Source organism: Vombatus ursinus, unplaced genomic scaffold (genome assembly GCF_900497805.2).
Source record: "Vombatus ursinus unplaced genomic scaffold, bare-nosed wombat genome assembly UNPS02014825.1, whole genome shotgun sequence".
Lineage (NCBI taxonomy): Eukaryota > Metazoa > Chordata > Mammalia > Diprotodontia > Vombatidae > Vombatus > Vombatus ursinus.
The window spans coordinates 232,868-251,951 of NW_020954603.1; the positions used below are offsets into that span (position 1 = coordinate 232,868).

Genomic DNA, 19,084 nt, shown 5'->3' on the forward strand with positions numbered 1-19,084 from the left:
CTTCCTTCTTCCCTTCCTTCCTCTCTTCTTTCTTCCCTCCTCTCCTTTCCTTCCAGTTTCCCTTTTCACCTCTCCTTCCTTCTTCCCTTCCTTCCTTTCTTCCCTCCTCTTTCTTCCCTCCTCTCCTTCTTTCCTTCCAGTCTCCCTTTTCTCCTCTCCTTCCTTCCTGTTCTTTCTTCCCTCCTCCCTCTTTCTTGCCTCCTGTCCTTCTTTCCTTCCAGTCTCCCTTTTCTCCTCTCCTCTCCTTCCTTCTTCCATTCCTTCCTCTTTTTCTTCCCTCCTCTCTCTTCTTCCCTCCTGTCCTTCTTTCCTTGCAGTCTCCCTTTTCTCCTCTCCTTCCTTCTTTCTTCCCTCCTCTCCTTCTTTCCTTCCAGTCTCCCTTTTCTCCTCTCCTTCCTCCCTCCCTTCCTTCCTCCCCTTCTTCCCCCTCCTTTGTCTTCTTCCTCCCTTTAATGCTTGGTTCTTTCACTCAGGTGGCACGTTTACGTTGAATGAATGGAGTTGAGCACCTGAAGATGCCCAGACAGAAGTGATGAAGGCTTGCCCTCTCCCCCCTCAGTATGGGCCACAGTATGGCCAACCATTTCAGTCATTTCAACACTTTCAGTTGACTGCCTCCTGGGGAAAGTTCAAAGCCCTGAACTTAAGCCCTCTTAACCTTACATGACTCATATGGCATTCCCCTCCTCTGCACATGCTCCTGGGCAGCCAACCAGGACTTCCTACCCTGAACCCACACTGTGCTCTCCAGACTCCAGGCCTTTGCTTAGGCTGTTCCCAATGCCTGGGATGCCCTCCCTGTCCCCTCTCCACCTGAATAATTCTTTCCAGTCCATTTCCCTCCCTGTCAGTCCCTCACTGCTACACTTATGGCTGCCTGTGCTCTGGGCTTAGATGCCCCTCGTGGACTGTAGGCGCTGAAGGGCAGAGTCCTGGTCTTACATAACTTGGTATCTGGCCTAGTTCTTATCACAGAACGGTGCCCCTGTACACTTGGTAAATGCTTGGTGAAAGAATGAATGAATGAATTATGTGCGTGTGCTCCCAGGCTCTCCAGGATGGGGGACACAGTAAGGAAACTCAGGCCTGGAGAGGGAGAACAGCTCGGCCATGGTCACATTGGAAGCTTAGCGGCCGAACCAGGATTTGACTGGGGCCAGCTGGGGTCCCACAGTGCCCTCTGCCTCCCCACACACACTCTTAGAGGAGAACAGGCCTTCCAACAGGTCACAAAGGAGCCTTAGGGGAGGGGAAAGATGTGAGAGAATGGGGGAGAGAGATCCCCTCACCCAGCTGGTCCCGAAGAAGTTTCAGCTCCCCTCGAACGGTCTCATACTCCTCCCACAGCAGGTGGCGACTGGAAGGGTCAGAGGGTCAGTGAGGCAGGATGCCAAGGCACCTATGTGCAGCTGATCATGGAAGAAGGGAGGAGACCACCCGGCCAATCCCACTCCTCCCTGCAGAGGACAGAGAGCAAGTAGCATCCAAGTCTATGCCGGAAAGACTGTCTACCATCACACTGCTTGTGAGAGGTCTGGGGCCAGAATCAGTCAAGGGCCATGGGTGGGAGGGTCCCAGGAGGTAAATACTCACTCATTCTGCAGCTCCTGGCGCAAGAGGGCAGTCACACTAGCTTCCCCGGGACCGGGACGGGCCTGCACTTGCCGACGCAGGTTCTGCAGCTCTGAGTTCAGGTCTTCCACTTGTTGCTCCAAACTTGCTCGCCCATCAGGAGCCCCTCTCAGTCGGCCCAGCTCCTCTGGGCAGCAAGGGGGGTGTCATCCCTGCCCTCCAACCCCTGCTCCCCTCTCCCATGGTGGAGGGACCATCCTAGAGGGCACCATCACAGACTTCAGGGAGGGATGCCTACTGTGGGGGCCCTGCCTCCTAGGGTTACCTTCCAGATCATCAATCTGACATCTCTGACGCTCCCTGTCTTCCATCAGGCCCTGTACGGCCTGACTCATCAGCACTGTCACCTGGATCAGGTCAGGAAGAAATGGGTGTCCCTGGGCCCCAGAGGAGCAAGAGGGCCCCTAGCCCCACCCCACACAGACACATTCCCCACTGCACCTGAGCCTGGGTCCGGAGCTGGCTCCGAAGAGTGGTAATTTCATCCCACATCGACAAGGTGAAGCAGGCGTCATCCCAGCCCTGCCCCTCAGTGGGGGGCTCCAGGGTCCAGACCTGATGAGGCAGCTCCCCTTCGGGATTAGAACGGGGCATCCTGGACCCAGAAGGAGCCAGGCTGGCTGCAGAAGGCAAGAGACGAAACCAAGACTGGAGCAAATGAACCAGGTCCTTTCCCAGCAGAACGACGGGGCCCGGAACCTTGGGAGCAGAGGTGGCCAGATTCCCTTCGGGTGGAGGATAGGAAATGACCACCAGTGGAAGAGCCAGAGGGAAGCGTATGGGCTGGCATGTAAAGGGAGGGAGGGTAACACACTTACAATTGCCCGGTGAGGAGACGCCAAGGGGGCAGAGACGCTGCTGCTGGGCAGGAAGAGAAAAGCAAGAAGGGAACCATCAGTACTGTCAGATCCTGCTCCCAGGGCAAGACCTGGATTCTCCTGAGCTCCTGCCACCGTCCCCTAGCTTAAAAAGTACCAGAGCTGCAGCGATACAGTGATACAAGACAACCCTGGAGCACTTATGATGAAAAACACCATCCATCCCCAGAGAAAGAACTGATGGTTCTGAATACACATTGACGCATACTTTGTTACTTTATTTTTCTTGAGTTTATTTTTGTCTGTTTTCTTTCACATGACTATTATGGAAATGTTTTGTACGACTACACATGCGTGACCTTTATTGAATTGCTTGCCTTCTCAATGGTGGGTGGAAGAAAGGGAGAGAATTCGAAACTTAAAATTTTAAAAACAGTGTTAAAAATTGTTTTTACATGTAAGTGGGGAAAAATAAAATACTAAATAAAGAGGAAATCCTATTCTTAAAAAAAAAGAGTTATGTAATGTTAAAAAAAAAAGAAAAGAAAAGAAAGAAGGTACTAGAGCTGGCAAGGGCTTCCCAGGCTATCTGGTTCAACTCATTTTATAGGTAAGCAAAAGGAGGACCGAAAAAGGCAAGAGCATGGACCAAGAACATGCAAACTGAAGACTTGGGAGGTTGGGATCCCAAATCTAACACCCGTGACCGCTTTCTGAGTCTCCCAGGAAAAGGGAATTGCAGATCCTCACCAACGAGGCCAGAGACCTGCTCTCAGAGGATCTTTGGGATAGCAAGGCAGCGACCCTCACCACTACCCCACTTGCACACTGCTGTGGGGAGGGTCAGGTTTGGAGTTCCCCAGAGGGGACGCGAGGAGGGGTCAACGCCAGCTCAGGGACATGGCCAGGCTCCAGCCCACCCTGGGGCTGTGGTCAGCCTTCCAGAAGTAGCAGAAGGCTTGGAGGGTGAGGACCTAGCAGAGCTTTGGTCCTAGGAGGCGGGGCTGAGGTTAGGGCTCGGGGGGGGGGGGGGGGGGGTTGGCGCCCGTTTTAGCCGGGGGGTGTGGCCAGGCTCCCGGATGGGGCGGGCCTGCGGGATGGGCGTGGCCGTGGGCTAGGGACTCTCGCGGAAGCAGCCGGCGCTGCCGCCCGACCCAGGGCTGCCCACCTTGATCCGGGCCACATTGCCGTCGGTGACCTGCAGCAGTGAGTCGAGCTTCTCAGCCCAGTTGGAGCCCTCGGACACCGGGGACAGTATCGGGCGCGGCGGCTCCAGGGCGGAGGGTGGTTGACCGCAGCCGGGGCCCGAGGGCTCCAGCCGGGGAGCGGCGCTGGGCGGGGGCGCCGGGCCTGGCCCCAGCAGCGAGTAGGCTGCGCAGGGCTCTTCGAAGGTCAGGCCGGGCCTGCCTCGGAACCAGGCGGAGACTCTCCGGGTAGGAGGCGGAGCCGGCGGCGGGGGCGCGGCCCGGGGCTGCCGCGGAAGCCAGGGCTCGGCTCGCACGGGACTCAGCTTGGGCTCCAGAGTGCGGAACCCGCCGCCTGCGCCGTCTCCGCCACTGCCCGGCCCCCAGCCACCGGAGTCATGGCCCCTGATTTGCCCCCGCCGACGCTACCCGATTCAAACCTAGCGCGCCGACGCCGCCGCGGGACCTCCTGGAACACCGAGTCCGCCTCCCGAGGCCACAACGGGCTCGGCACGGCTTTCGAACTACGACTCCCAGCAGGCTGTGCGCGCGCCCCACTTGCCAATCGCGTAACCTGCCAGGATGCCCACGCCGCTGAGCTGCGAAGCCGTTGGCCCAGCGCGTCTGCGCAACGAACTACATATCCCAACAGAGAGCGCGCCCGCCGCGGCGCCCCGTGGGATCTGTGGACAGAAGTGCGCGGGCAGCTGGGAACCCAACGCCTACACCATGGAGCCGAGGGCGGCTGAGCTGGAGCGCCGGATCCGGGCCACGCTGGAACCCTTCGGCTTCGAGGTGCACCCCTTCCAGGTGAGCATGCGCGGCCCCGCACGTGACGCGCGTGGAAACGGATTTGGCGTGCACAAAGGAAAGGTTGTGGGATGCACCGGTTGTCCTGGAGGGCTCCCTACAGTGCGTTCTGGTCCCCTTGGGCTCCAGACTGGCCCGACTTGGGTCTGGCCAAAGCTCGTTTGACCTTTAGACAGCCGCAGGACGGTGGGGTGGGGAGGGAGGAGGGGGATGGGGGGGCGAGACACTTACTGACCCTGGGTCCCCCAGGTGTGGGGCCCATCACTAGGGCAGACTGTAACAATGAATCCCCCCAAAATCTGGTGCTGCCACTGGACCTGACCTTGATCCTGAGCCCACCCCAGCCACGTGTCCAGCAGGGCCTTGACCTTGACACTGAGCCAGGAGACCAGCCAGGTGGGCAGAGGTCGGAGGGAGAGTTCTCATGCACAGATGGCAGGATCTAAGGAACATTTGCAGGGAGTCGTTTTTCTAGGCCACGTGCGCACAGCAGCACGAGACAGACAGCTGTGGTGACTAGAGTCAGGGATTAGTCAGGAGAACACCATGCAGAGCCCAGGGGCACCAGGACTGACCTGAGTGGGATCTGCCTGGCACCATCCAGCAGGGACCAGACCGACACTGTAGGGAGCAGCTGGATTTTATGGCTCAAAACCAGCGCCAGGTTGCAGATTCAACGCAGATTGGTAGGGAGTGGGCTTGCACCCAGGGGTGGCAGAGCAAGGCATCACTGGCCCGAAGCAGGAACAGAAGCAAGCAGCAGCTGTTTGCATCTGACCTTAAAGCCAATTCTCAGATTCAACTCCCATCCTGGTCTGAAGCCTACACCTGAATAATCAGCACAGGAAGCTCAGACCCTGTAGTTTGTGCTGAACCTGCAGAACCTTCCAGCTAGCTAACAGACTTGGAGCCACCTCCTGGAGCTCCAGCCAGGGGCAGTCCTTCACTTGTGTTGCTCAGACCCAAACTGCTGTCATGAGCTTGTAAACCTCAAATCATGGGGCAGTGATCAAACTTCACCCCATATCAAGCAGCATTGTTGCACTGAGAGCTTAGGTGTCCAGCCTGATCTTCTGAGATCTTTGAACAACACAGCTCTGAATACCCAAAGAAAGCAAGTGCAGAACCCAAGAGAGTGTGAAACAGGACCCAACATGGCCCAAACAGTCCCTCCAAAAGTGCGTAGAATCTAGCCCTCACACAAACTGCCAAATAGAGAAGTATGGCTGGAAATATTAGCAAAGAAAAAAGACTCCCACCACAAAGACCGACTATGGTAATAGGAATGCTAAAGACACTTAACTCAGAAAAATAAAATGATTCCAAAACACTTGCAGGCAAAGCATCAAAAACCTTAGAATTCCTGGAAGAAATAAAGGAAGCCATTTTGAAAAGTTAAAAATTATTGTATAGTTGAAAAGAGAGTACTAGAGGAAACAATTGGAAAAGAAATGAGAACTGTGGGAAAAGACTTGGAAGGAGAATTAACTGCTTAGCACAAGAGATCTAAAACCTTACCCAAGCAACAGACTCCCTGAAACTTAAAGTGGGCCAAACAAATGACTTCATGAGACAGTAAGAAATATTTTTTTCCAAAAGTCAAAAGACAGAAAAAAAAATAGAAGAAAATTTAAGTACTTCATATTAAACAAATCAAGAAGAGATTAGGCTCTCTGAAAGCCACAGCCAAAACCAGAGCTTGGACAAGAAATCATAAAAGAGGGGCAGCACAGTAGATAGAGCACTGGCCCTGGAATCAGGAGGATCTGAGCTCAAATCCAGTCTCAGACACTTGATACTTACTGTGTGACCCTAGGCAAGTCACTAAATCCCAATTGCCTCACAAAAAAAAGGAAGAAAGAAAAACGAAAGCAGCCCAGAATGGGAGGGCAAAAAATATAAATAGCATTCACTGGTCATGCCTGGAAAAACCCAAATGAAATTCCCAGGGATATAGCCAAAATCCAGAGCTTTTGACCGCAATTAGAAGCCATGGTACCTGGTGCTGACTTTGACTACCATTGGCATTGATTTCCTTAGCTGTAGTGCTGGGAAAGTACCTCCTTCTCTGAGCCTGACTTTGCTCATAAAGTGTCTGTGCCCTGTTCACACCTCCAGGCAGGACTGGCCCTTGCATTTTTAACCTGACACTGACTCTGCTGCTTCCGGCCAGCTCCCCTGCTGAGGGCAAACAGCCAGTGCTGGGCTGAGACCTGAGGGTGTGTTACAGCCCTGCCCTATAAAAGGGAGTGCTGCAAGACAGAGGAGGCTCTAAGAGGGGAGGGAACTGGCCCAGGGCCACTCAGCTCAGGTCTGTGGGCAGCTGTGACTCCTCCCTCCCTCTGGCCAGTGCCAAATAAATTCGCTAGTGCTGCTTGACCTCACAGAGAGGATCACTTGAGCCTCTGGGTGGCTTGTAAAGGCTTCTGTTGGTGGCCAAGGCTGGGTAGAAGGGCTATGCGGACGCAGTAGCGGTGGATGCAGTATCTGTTTTGAGCATACCCTGCCTATCTCTGCCCAGGTGGGATGGTACAATGCACTGCTGCCCCCAGCCTTCCAGCTGCCCCTGCCTGGGCCTACACTTGCTTTCGTGGTCCTCAGTACTCCCGCCATGTTTGACCAAGCCCTCAAGCCCTTCCTGCAGAGTGCCCACCTGCAGCCTCTGAAGGACCCTGTGGACCAGTGTGTAGCCTACCACTTCACCAACCTTCAGGAGGTAAGACCAAACCCCCTGCTCCTCTTCTACCTCTTCCTGTGGGGTTCCAAGGAAATGTCTTCCCCAATCTGGACCCTGAGCCAGGTGGTCTCTAAGGCCCCTTCCAGATGTCAGGGCCCCCTGTCCCTAATATGGTTTGAACCACCTCCAGCCTGGCCTTCCTGCATCCATCCTCTCCGTCTTCAAACCTGGGCCTGCTTATTCCATAGCCATAGCCCTGGAAGACTCTAAGAGCCCCGGAGTTCCAACCTTTGGCTCCCCTACTGAGCCACAGACTATCCCATGCCCCTGCCCCCATTGCCAGTCTCTTCCAGGACAAAAATCAGACCATGAGCAGCACCCATCTGCCCGCTAAGCCCTTCACCTCAGACCAGGGGGTCCTCCCAGGCAGATAGGAAGGAGATCATTGCTCATGCTGAGATGACCCTATCTCTGTCCCCGTCTCAGAGCCTTCCAGAGCAGAAGGTGGACATCATCACTGACTATGACATGCACCCAAACCGGCGCCCCAAAATCTTGGCCCAGACAGCTGCACACGTGGCAGGGGCTGCCTACTACTACCAGCGGCAAGATGTGGAGTCTGACCCCTGGGGAGACAAGGTTAGTGAGGTGGGGAGCAAGGACTGACTCCCACGAGTCACCCCAGGTGGAACAGGGAGGGTGGAAGGGAAAGCCCAGGGATTGGAGGTTAGGGAAGGGTGGGTATCTATTACAATCGCTGCTGCAAAGTTCCCCAGCCAGCCCTGCTGGGATGAGAAGCTAGCCTTCAACTCAAGAATCCTGGCTGCATTGTGTCAAGTTCCCTCTGGCCCAAGTCTCTGTTCCTGCCTGCCTCTACCTCCCTAATCCTACCTTCTCTGTTCTGGTTTCTCCTCATTGCACCCCTCCCCAGCCTGTCTGACGCTTTGAATGAAGTGAGGCTCAGCATGGGGAAGGGATAGCCCTGGTCACATCTCGCTCGAGATACTGGGGTTCCGTTCCCCAAGCCACACCTTAGGCAGAGAAAACGTCAGTGAACTGAAATGAGGTGGTGAGGGGCCTGAATACCAGAAATAGCCAAGTGGTACCATGGAAGAGTTCTGGGCTGGCAGAGGCAGTGAGGGGGCCTGGGTTCCAGGAGCCCATGGGGTGGCCTGTTCCTGGGCATGAATGCATTGGAAGTAAATTGGATCTCATTTCTGAGGATTATGGGATTTGAGGCCCTGGAGGTCATCTCCAAGCTTTCATTTTACAGAATAAATAACAGAAGCTCCCAGCTTGGCCATGGGAGGGACTTCCTGATGTCCCTAGGGAGTGGGGTCAAGGGTGAGGAGCAGCTTTGGTCCTGTGACTCAGTCTCTAGACATCTTCCCTGCTTCTCTTACAGAAGATTGCTGGCGTGTGCATCCACCCTCGATACGGGGGCTGGTTTGCCATCCGGGGGGTGGTGCTGCTCCCAGGGCTGGAGGTGCCCAACTTGCCCCGCCTGTCGCCTCTTGACTGTGTGCCCTCCCGGGAAGGCCGCATTGCTCTGCTGGAGAACTTCAACTTCCACTGGAGGGACTGGGCGTACAGGGATGCTGTGGTTCCTGTGGAGCGCTACTCAGAAGAACAGAAGGCCTACTTCTCAACACCGCCTGCCCAGCGCCTGTGCCTGCTGGAGCTACTCAAGGACAGGCCCCCAGGCCCCCTCCTCCCCAGAGAGACACTGGACTCTAGTTGGGGAGGGGGTCGGGCTGCTCCCAGAAGGGTCTTTGCTACTGTACCACAGGGGACCTAGTCCTGTTCCTTGTCCAGACCTAGCTGCTTTCTACTTATTTATGACAAAGGCCTGGCTATGGTTTGGAGGACAAGGGCCAAACAAAGAAGGGACGGACACAGCCACTGGGCTAGGGCAGTGAGCTCCTGAGACCTGAAGCCATTTTACTACTGGTCCTCAGTTTCCTCATGTGTGAAATGGTGGTCACAAACCTGACCTTCTTTTCTTTCCCTCCAAGAGGGGCTGAAGTGCTATAGAAATGGGGGCCGTGCTTGTCAGACCATTCTAATCTCATTCTCCCTCCCCCCCAATTGTGCACTCTAGCTGCTATTTTAGGGAAGGTTCTGGGTGGTCAGTGGGTACTGCTGTCAGGTGTCAGAGCAGTAGCTGGTATATAATGGAAGAGCCTCTGACAGACTCCTCAGTCTCCTTAACTGGGTCATCAGCTATCCTGTTTCAATGGGATGACTCCCAGATCTTCCTTTTTCATGGGCATGTCAGTTAATCGGGTCATCACTGCCACCCCTTCCCTCAAGTAGGCTAATTCTCTTTGAGGGTGGGTTTGATTGATTTCCTAGACATCTTATCCATCGGCCAGAATTTGTCTAGTAATGGGCTCTGCTGAGTCCTTGCTATGTGTGCAATTGCTCTTTGACAAGGATCTTGCCTGGAGGGCAGCTGTCTTTTGTGAGTCTGGGAGAGGACTAGCCCTCCTCCCTGGGCAGAGCCCCCCCCCACCCCGGCTGTGACCTTGACCTTCCTGGCATTTGTCCCAAGGAAGAGCTGCACTTAATTGTTTCACCTGGAGCGTGAACCATTTCTGAATGGAGCTGCTAATAGGTTAATTGTGAGCCTGGACATATAAAGTGCTTTGCAAGTCTTCAAGGCCTTACCAGTGTTGGTGGTTACTACAGAGGGAAGGTGCTACCCTCCCCAGATTTGGGACTGGGGTGGTAATGAGCAAGGATCTGAGCGTCTTCAGCTCTGCCCAGACAGGAAGAAGGGCTGTGGGGTACCACCATCAGCCCACTCCCCCTTCATGCCCTCAACTCGTGGGAGTCGACATGATTGGGAAAGAAATGCCAATGTAGATGGAGTTCCTGTGTGCCGCTGCCTTCCCTTCCTCCCCTGGGTATAAGCTCCCTGGCAGCTCTCCACTACCCAGATGTTCCCCAGCTGTCCCATCAGCAGTCCACACGTTACCTCAATGCAGGATTCTCACATTTCTCCAGCTCAAACCTCTCTGCTGGCTTCTCTAGCCACCTACTGAGTATCCACAAGTGGATCAAGTGAGACTATTTAGTATTCAAAGCCTTTCAGAAACCTGGGCCTCTCCCTCCTCAGCCCCTGTGAAATATTTGGTCTTCTCCCTCTAACTCCCTTGCCCCCACCCCCCAAATCTGCACCCCAGTGGTGCTGGCCTGCCTTGAGGTTCCCAAAGCACTTTTACTGGCTGTCCACCCTACCTGGAATTCATCTCACCTGCGACCTCCCTCACACTAGCTAGTGCCCAGCCTATTATCTCCTGTATGTACCCGCACGTATCTTTTCCCTACAGGCTGGGCCTGTCCTCCCCTGCCACCCTCCCTCCTCAGCCCAGCCTCACAGCAGCCAATGCCTGTGGCTCCATCTAGCCTGGGGGCTGTGGTCCTTCTGGTCTCCTTCCCTCCCTGAAATGCAAAGAGGGTGGGTACTCGCATGGGTTGCCCCCAACTCCAGGTGCTTCAGATACACCCAGCAAGGTCAAGTCACATCTGCATAAACTGAAGTCTCACACAGCAGGTTTTTTTCTTAGGACAAGTTTAATAGAGCTACAAAACATGAGATGGGCTCAAGCCCAAAGGAGTGACTATGGTACAAACAATGTTAACACAGCACTTGGTCATCAGGAGTGAGAGAGACCTGGCAGGCTCAGCCAGCTGGCTGCTGCTCCGAAGGAGTGGGGAATGATCTGAATGAATCAGGCCCCATGAGGAGAGGGGACGTGCCCAGGCTAGCCCACACTGTTTGGGCTCCCTCTACAGTTGGAAGGTTGGGGAAGATCAAGCACATTTGTCCTGCAGACAGTAGCTAGTGAGTCTGGGGGGGGGGGGGGGGGGTGTAAATGTCCGAGGCTGCAGAGAGCAGCTCAGTTCTGCTTGGAGAAGTATTCCTTACTCCCCTGCACGTCAGGCTTGATGGTGTCACTCCCCGGTTTCCAGCCAGCAGGGCACACTGAAAGACAAAAGAGTGACCGGTCAGTCTTGCTGACCTTCCTGCTTTCCAAAGCCAGGGAGAATTCACTGCTCACTCCCTGAGGGAGCTGGATGACTGACACTACCTGCCAGGTAGAGATTCTGTTAGGTCACCAGGCAGCCCTTCACAGCTGCACCTTGTCCACAAAAGTAGGGCACAGATTTGTTGGGAGGAGGAACCTCCCAGCAGTGCTGACAACCAAGCACAAGTCACTCTTCAGAGCACCCAGAACCAAAAGTTGGAAGAGGCCTTAGAAAGCATCTCATGCTAGCCTAGAACTTGAGCAGCTGATGGCTCAGCGGACAGAACACTGGCCCGGAGTCATTAAGACCAGAGTTCAAATCCAGCCTCAAACACCACCTAGCTTCGTGACCTTGAACAAATCACTAGCCTGACTGCCTGACAAAAACGAATCCATTGGGAAAGGAAACGGCAAACCATTCCAGTGCCTTTGCCAAGAAATCCCCAAATACTGACACAACTGAACAAAAGAATTTAATACTAATGTTTCTCAACTGGTAACACTCCAAAGCAAGTTCACAAATCCAAAAGAACCTGCCACCACAGAAAGGAAGGTAGGGAGTAATTCAGAACTAGGCTCCTGTCTAGCTGGCCTGAGGAGGCCTTTAAAAGGTCCTCAGAGGAATGGGCTGAGTGCACAGACCATTAACACAGGCCCATCAGATGAAGCCTCCTCCTCCTCCCTTTCCTCTGGAAACCCATGAGCTGTGTTGCCAACCATGGCCACCTTTGGTTAAATGTCCCTAGCTCCTTCAACTACTGCTCTTTGGCCACAAAACAAGACTCGTAGCTTAGGGCAAGGCAGGGGGGCTAAAGAAAAGCTGGGGGGTGGGGATAGGGAAATGCCTGCTGGCAAGAACAGACTGGAGGGTCAAACCCCATGTGTTTCCTCCATCCCCATGGCTTTCCTTCTTCCAAACTACTTCCATGAAGACCTTCTGTCCTCTTTCTGCCTTTGGACAAGTATAGCCCAAGGTCTCAGGAGTCAGAAGCACCAGAACCTCAAGGAGCCACCCCGCAACAACCCCAGCTGGGATCACTTCCCAGGTGCCCAGGCCCGCCTGTGCTTCATTCTGGAACCCTCTGACAGGTCCCCCGGCCCCTCCTTGGGTCTCTATAAGATGAGATGCCTCCAAAGTACCCCCCAAGTTTTCCTTGGTAATCCTTAAAAATCCTTTCCCCTCGGGGCAGCTAGATGGCAGTGGATAGAGCTCCAGCCTTGGAGTCAAGGGAGGGACCTGAGTTCAAATTTGACTTCACACACTTGACACTAGCTGTGTGACCCTGGGGCAAGTCACTTAACCCCTACCTACTGCCTCACCAAAAAGCAAAAAAAATTTAAAAAGAAAAAAGAAAAAAAAGTCCTTTCCCCCTCTATCTGCGGAGGGATATACAGAAGTCAAGTCAGAAAATTTTACAGAAACAAGATAAGCAAAAAGGCGGAGTCAGTGACATGTGCCACGAAGGTCAGAAGCAGCACTTGGGTCTGTCATCCAACCTGCCTTCACTCTCCCCAGGCTAGGATCACAACCATGAAAACTCGAAGAAGCCAAGCTCTTCTCCACCTGGGGTCCCCGCTCACTGAAGCTGTTACAGGGTGGGAGGGACAGCCTTCCCCCTCACCCTCCACCATAAGGGGGGTGGGAGGAAAGGCAGTGCCCTAAGACTCTGGGAAGAAAGCCTCTCCTCTCTCCTATTTGTCATGGCTAAGTGAGAATGCACAGGAAGAAGTCATGGAGAGGTTTCAATTACATTAACTTTTGCTCAAAATTGTACTCACTTCAGTGGAGACCACTACTAACCATTCTCCCCAGCCCCCATCAGCCCAGAAAGGTTTGCTACCTGGCTGTTAAGCTGGACTCCCAAATCTCCCAACTTCACATGTACAGTTAAGCTGCCAAGGCTCATTTCTACCTCCGGACAGCCCAGCGCCCAGCAAGGTAGGCAAGGCACTGGAGGTCATCCGTCCCCTCAGGCCTGGACTAGAATCAGTCTTTCAAAGCCCTTGTCTGACCACATCACTACTCCCTAAGTGGTTGGGAAGCTTCCAACCAAGGGTCCTGAGCTGTCCCAACTCAAGGGTCAGACACCTCATTCCCTTTTCAGTCTGTTTTTGTCAGTTTGATACCACACACACACAATTCTACCTACAGCAGCATATGCATTTACCTAATAACAAGGGAGACAGCAGAGTAGTACCCCATATGCCCGAGCCTCATTGTAGAATGAGAACGGATACCAAAGGATGACAACATCCGCTGGGCTCACTCTACTTCTCAAAGCGGGCATTACTCCTTATGTTCTGTGCTTAAAAAAATAAAACAAAACAACACCCAGCCTTGTCCCCTCCCTTTAAGGCGGCACCCGCCCCTCTTCCAGGCAGCGGCTGCCTTCCCCTGCTCCATCTGTCTGCCTGGGCTTCTCCCTGCTCCTTCACCTCTCTCTAAGACTTACCTTCACCATGCTTGTCTGTGAACTGGAAGGCCTGGACAAGCCGCAGAGTTTCATCTACAGAGCGGCCCACGGGTAGATCATTGATGGTGATCTGGCGAAGGACCCCCTTGTCATCAATGATAAAGAGACCCCTAACAAGGAAGAAAAGACACGGAGCTAGGACTGATCCTTCACTTCAGGGTGTGGCGCCACAGAAGCCAGCTGGCAGCAGGAAGACTGGCCTCATACCCCTGAACGTAGAGAAACAGGCCCCAAGTACCATGCTGACCTCTCCTTTCTAGGCTCCAGCATCCAGGGGCCTAAGAATTACAAGGCTGAACTAGAGGAGGAAATACCCAACCACAACGTAAGAGTGATGCTCACCTGAATGAAATTCCCTCGTCTGCCTTTAACACCCCATAATCTTGAGCAATGGTTCGTTTGGGGTCAGACATCAATGGAATATTCACGGCTCCCAGGCCACCATTCTTCTTGACCGTGTTGACCCTGGAGAAAAATAAGAAACAAGAAACACAATGCAACTCAACTGGTGTGGCAAGTTTTCATTCAGGCAGCTGACCTCCTGAAGGAAGAGAAAAGAACTCTACCCAACTGCCCCAAGGGCACTTATAAATCTAATGGGCAAAAGCACCAGTCCATGCATCCCCTTCTCTCAGCACAGCCCAGACCGGCCCGGCCCGCTCTCAGACACTCTCATCCAGAGTCAGTTCATATCCTCCCTTCTCTAGGGAAATTCTCCCAGTCTCCCTTTCCAATGAAATCACTTCTCATACATGTGTCTAGAGCCTGCTTGAGGCAGTCCATCCTCTGCGTTCCGTCTCCTCCATTAGACTCTGAACCTCCAGATGGCTTTTGCCTGCCTTTCCTGGTATTTTCAGTGCTTGGCAAACAGAAGGCACTGAACACATGTTTTCCCATGGATAGACAAATTTGGGGAACCTGTGAAGTTTCTGCCCACTGGTCTCGTGCACCTCCAACTCAATCTGGGTCCTCAATTAATGAGGAAATAAGGTCAGTGCTCAGGAAAGCCTGGCCCTCCTCCCACTGCTCCCAAGGCCCAGGAGCACGAACCAAAGCCAGGCTGGCCACTTGGGGACAGTTACCAGGCAAGGTGACAGAAGTGTGAATCCACAGAAGCACCAATTACTTGGCAGTTGAGTTTCTTAAATTCTTCAGCTCGATCACTGAATGCAATAATCTCCGTGGGGCACACAAAGGTGAAGTCCAAGGGGTAGAAGAACAACACAACGTACTTCCCTGAATGGGAAAGGAGACTGGTGAGCTCAGGTCACCTGGTTTGGACCCAATGACCTGGACACCCTAAACTGGCAGTTACATCACACACCCCCACCAAAGGGCCCAAAAGGCCAGCCCCAAGTGGCCTTTCCCAAGGAATTCTCCTCAGGAGGAAACCAAGGCATTCTCCCACCCAAGAGCAATGCTGTGCAGTGCACAGACAAATTACAGGTCCTAAGCTGGCCAAGGATAGAGCACCAGGCTGTTTGTCCCCTATCCCAGCCTCAGTGCATCCCACTTTGTGAAAGCACTGCTCCCTCTGCCTTCTCCCCCAACACCTGTCTGGGCTCATTCCCTGCCAAGGTGTTCCACCCGCTGTGCCAGCATCAGGAGCTGCAGCCACCCCAGGGAAGGACAGCTAAACCCTGTTAACTAGGCAGATACAAGTAGGATCTTCTTCCTTTGTAGAAGGAACTGAGGCTCAGGGGAACACAGCCAAGGTGCTGGGGAAGCAGGGATTACTAAAGCTGAAACCTGGACACTGGGCCAGCCTTTCAGTATCCCCCCAGGATCTCTTCCACAGATTCCCTCCACTTCCAGTCTAAGGGACTTGATTCCAATTCTCAGAGACCGGGACTGGGAAAGGAGGCAGCGCCAACCACCTGACTGTGCTGACATAACTGGCCTGGTTAGAAAAAGGAAGGTTGGACCAGGCTTCAGTCCGGGACCAGTGAGACACATCATGGTGCTTGCTGTCACTCCTTCTCAAGTGTATAACACCTGCTTACAGGTTGCTTTCAAACTAGCCAGTGGCCCTGCGACCAAGCTTGGCTCTACCCCAGGGGAGTTATGCTGGAAGAACAAGGCCAAGGGCTCAAGGCTGCTCTGTAAGCCAGAAGTTAGGCCAGGCGAGCAACTGGTGTCCCCTCTGAAAGCCAACCTCAATAGGAACATTGTTTATCCCAACAAAACAGGCCGGCCTGTTCCTCAGTGCCTGGAGGAGGGCAGCATCATGGACAGCTGGCATTCTCATGGGAGCTTCCCTCTGGCCCTGGGGGCAGGGAGGTATGTGTACATATGCATGCAAGAGCATGAGAGCCACCCCTCCCTCTGCCAACCAGCCGTGGTCCACAGGGCCCAGAACTAACCCTGCCGGGGTCTCTCTGCTCATCAGCTTCTACAGAGGTTAGCTCTGAACAAAGGCAGCTGCAAAGGACTGGGACCCAGGAAACCCAGCAGGCCTGAGTGACCAGGCCTTTTGCCTTTGCCATTCTGGGACCCAACTGCACCCCTACATCAGCCCCTGGGGGGAGGGGCTGTGAAGAGAGCTCAGTCAAGGCACAAACTTCAGGAACACACCTTGCAAAGCAAATGAGTCCCTAGAGGAAAGGCTGGCCAAAGTCTCTGAGTATCAGTCATTTCTGATATCAGAACTGGAGGCACACAGAGAGGGAAGGGGAAGGGCCACAGTATTATCCTCTCCTGGAATAAGCATAGATCAAAAGAAGTTGGGGGGAACTTCACCACCCAGCCCCAAATGGGAAATAAAAACAGCTCCACAGAAATCGCACAAAGCAGCCTTTGTTACTGAGATTTGGTTAATCATAAAATGTAAATCAGGTTCAGGCAATTCAACTCACCTTTGTAGTCGGAAAGGCTGAGGTCTTTGAACTGCCGATCTGGCATAACAGCTGTAGCTCTGAAATCGGGGGCTGGGAACCCAATCTTGGCATTTCCCGCAGCCATGCTGACAGTAACTGGGGGCCAAGAGAGAAGCTGAATGAGGCTGGAAAACTAGCAGTCTGCCCAGAGAGGTGATTTCAGCTTCCCTCTCCAAGTGGGCTGCTACACCCCATTCCTTAGATAGCCTGAGGCTGCTCACTTTTAGGGAGCAGTGAGGGGCTCACCTAACACCAAGTGGACAAGCTAGCAGGGACCCAGGCCTGACCATCTAACTGCCCCAAGAGCCCTCTGCCCCCTAGTCACATACAGCATGGCTGCCTAGTCATTTAAAATGACTGATTCCCTTAAGGCAATAGCTTTGGCTGCCATCCAAACCAAGAAAGCAATCAGGCAGTCCCCTCCAGTCAGAGGGCTGAGCAGTTCAACAGCCAGATTAGGCAGCAGGGTTTTGTGCCGTCTAGACCGGAATTCTCATGAGGAAGGGCTGCTACACTACGGCCCTCTCCTAAACCAGCCAGTCCCCAGGAAAAAGAGAAGAGAGCCGAGTGGTTTTACCCTCGTGCCTAGGTTGGAAATTCTGGTCAGAACTAAGCAGAGATAAGGAGTTAAGCAGAACTGATTTCCACTCTGAGAAACTGAGCACTCCACACTCAGGCAGAAGCTGCCGTTTCCAAGCCAAGGGGCACCGGAAACCCTCACCTACCCTCTCCTTCCTCACTGGCCTCCTGCATCCTCTTCTACCCAGTGTGTCCTGCAGAGCTGCCCTATCAGCCCACCAGCCTCACCCCAGGGCTCGCTCAGTCTCATCCACCACAAGAGAGGACGAGGTGTTTCTACAGCACCTACTATGTGCCAAGCACTCTGCAAATGCTTTACAACTATTTATCTCATCAGTTCCTCACAACCTCCAGGGGAGATCGGTGCTGGTGTTTCATCATCCCCATTCTACAGTTGAGGAAACTGAGGCAAACAGTGGCCAAGCGATTTATCCAGGGTCGCAGCTAGGGTCGGAGGCCAGGGGCATTCCAGACTCCTGGCTCAGCGTTCTCACCACTGAACCACACTAGCTGCCTGAAAGTAGAAAGTGACAAGGGGGCATCCCCTTCCGATCGAGGTTCACTTCTTCCCCTTCCGAAACTACTTCACATAAAAGCCCAGGCTCCATGCTCCAAAACCGCCCCCCAGCACCATCTCCCTGGATGGACTCCACTTACACGGGCTTCCTAAGCAGGGGTGCGGCGCGCCCACTCCTGACAACCACACCTCCCGCCCGTGGTTCGGGTCCACAGCCTGCCTCCCATCATCTAACGACCGTAGGCCAGTCCTGCCCACTTTTACAGAGGCGAAAACTGAGGCCAGAGGCGACAGGAGGCCCTCGAAGGCTTACACATAAGCCCGAGGGCACACCCCGCCTGCCTGGGAGCGAACACAAGATGGGGGGACCCCCTGCCGCAGGCACCGCTCCACACCCAGGGGAGCCCCCTCCTCCACAGCATCGGGGAGAATGACAGGGAGAGGGCAGGAAAAGTAAAGAATCGCCTTCATCCGCCCCGCCCCTCCCCTCCCCTCCAAGGCACTTCGCTTCCCCTCCCAGCCTCGGTTTCCTCGGCTGTCAAAGAAGTTGTTCGGGGGCAAGGAGCCCCCGCTTCACTTTGCTCGTTTGTCCCCCGCCTGAACCATGCCTGGGGTGCCCCGGCTTCGATTCCACCAACCCGACACTGGCCCGAGAATCTCAAAGCCCGCCCTGCCCACCCGAAGGTTCCCGAACACACCCCCACCCCGGCTGGGGCACGTGACCCTCCTCAGCAAATCAGCTGCCCTCGGTGGGGCGGGGGTCGTCCGCCGCCTTCCCGGGGCCATCCCGAGATTCCCTGCCCGCCCCCAGCGGCCCAGAGAAGGGCAGCACGGCGCCGGAGGGTGCAGGCCCCGGCTCCACCCGCTCCCCGGCCTCACCAGCTAGGCTCCGCAGACAAGTTCAGAGAAAACACGAACACGTGAAGAGGAACTAGAGAAGGCGAGGGAGGTTTGCCCGGCACCACCTTTATAAGCTTCTGATCTCGCGAGAGGCTGAGGGCGGGTGGAGGCGGGCCGGTCTGCCTGAAGCCACGCCCCCTCCTCCCTCCCTCCCTCCCGCCCCGCAACCACGCGCTCAGCATGACTCTGCACTTTCCCATAGTTAGGGGACAGAGTGCCCCTCCCCCCACGAACCTCCCGCTCTCCCTACCATAACCTTTTGATGTCGAGGTCTCTCAGACCGGCAAACTCCCTTACCCCGCCTAAGATCTCCTCCCTCCCTCCCTGCGGCCCGGTGTTCCTGGACGCACCAGTCCTTTAGGCAGGGTGTCAGTGCAACTTGGGAGCTCCCTGGGCCAACGCAACCCAAGCCCAGTTGGACTCCTAAAAAGAATATTTAACAGTAATAACTAACAGTTTAATAACGTTGCAGCTATTATCTCATCTAAGGGCCCGCAACCACAGATGCCACTCAGAGCTGGCGCTCACCCATGGTTCTCATTGGTCAGCCCCTCAGCATTTATTAAGCACCTACTGCATCCCA

At 54.4% G+C, this 19,084-nt stretch overlaps 3 protein-coding genes across 3 annotated transcripts in view; 1 reads left to right on the forward strand and 2 right to left on the reverse strand.

Moving 5' to 3' along the window:
* The window catches only part of CCDC163 (coiled-coil domain containing 163), a 7,610-nt gene extending 3,576 nt beyond the window's left edge, over positions 1-4,034 (reverse strand). The window contains exons 1-7 of the mRNA XM_027837957.1: positions 3,996-4,034; positions 3,619-3,960; positions 2,451-2,490; positions 2,074-2,357; positions 1,898-1,979; positions 1,594-1,759; positions 1,290-1,357 (exon numbers count right to left, since the gene is read on the reverse strand). Coding sequence (XP_027693758.1) covers positions 1,290-1,357; positions 1,594-1,759; positions 1,898-1,979; positions 2,074-2,357; positions 2,451-2,490; positions 3,619-3,960; positions 3,996-4,034 — 1,021 coding nt within the window. The remainder of the gene's footprint in view (positions 1-1,289; positions 1,358-1,593; positions 1,760-1,897; positions 1,980-2,073; positions 2,358-2,450; positions 2,491-3,618; positions 3,961-3,995) is intronic.
* MMACHC (metabolism of cobalamin associated C) lies at positions 4,021-9,778 on the forward strand. The gene is made up of 4 exons (XM_027838092.1): positions 4,021-4,444; positions 6,966-7,160; positions 7,608-7,760; positions 8,527-9,778. Exons 1-4 carry the CDS (start codon positions 4,217-4,219, stop codon positions 8,917-8,919), a joined length of 969 nt encoding a protein of 322 aa, XP_027693893.1. The 5' UTR covers positions 4,021-4,216; the 3' UTR covers positions 8,920-9,778.
* A 903-nt stretch (positions 9,779-10,681) lies between these two features.
* On the reverse strand, positions 10,682-18,588 carry PRDX1 (peroxiredoxin 1). Its single transcript, XM_027838118.1, has 6 exons — positions 18,481-18,588; positions 16,485-16,601; positions 14,712-14,865; positions 13,972-14,094; positions 13,609-13,739; positions 10,682-11,112 (listed from the first exon to the last, which is right to left on the reverse strand). Exons 2-6 carry the CDS (start codon positions 16,588-16,590, stop codon positions 11,027-11,029), a joined length of 600 nt encoding a protein of 199 aa, XP_027693919.1. The 5' UTR covers positions 16,591-16,601; positions 18,481-18,588; the 3' UTR covers positions 10,682-11,026.
* Between the last annotated feature and the right edge of the window lie 496 nt (positions 18,589-19,084).

Bases quoted from the DNA above. Each gene is read 5' to 3' on its own strand.
- MMACHC (XM_027838092.1), top strand. From the start codon at position 4,217: ATGCCCACGCCGCTGAGCTGCGAAGCCGTTGGCCCAGCGCGTCTGCGC. The intron at 4,445-6,965 runs GTGAGCATGCGC...ATCTCTGCCCAG, and splicing joins TCGAGGTGCACCCCTTCCAG to GTGGGATGGTACAATGCACT. The intron at 7,161-7,607 runs GTAAGACCAAAC...TCCCCGTCTCAG, and splicing joins ACTTCACCAACCTTCAGGAG to AGCCTTCCAGAGCAGAAGGT.
- PRDX1 (XM_027838118.1), bottom strand. From the start codon at position 16,590: ATGGCTGCGGGAAATGCCAAGATTGGGTTCCCAGCCCCCGATTTCAGA. The intron at 14,866-16,484 runs GTGAGTTGAATT...TTTCCCATTCAG, and splicing joins CAGCCTTTCCGACTACAAAG to GGAAGTACGTTGTGTTGTTC. The intron at 13,740-13,971 runs GTGAGCATCACT...CTTCCTTGTTAG, and splicing joins GACGAGGGAATTTCATTCAG to GGGTCTCTTTATCATTGATG.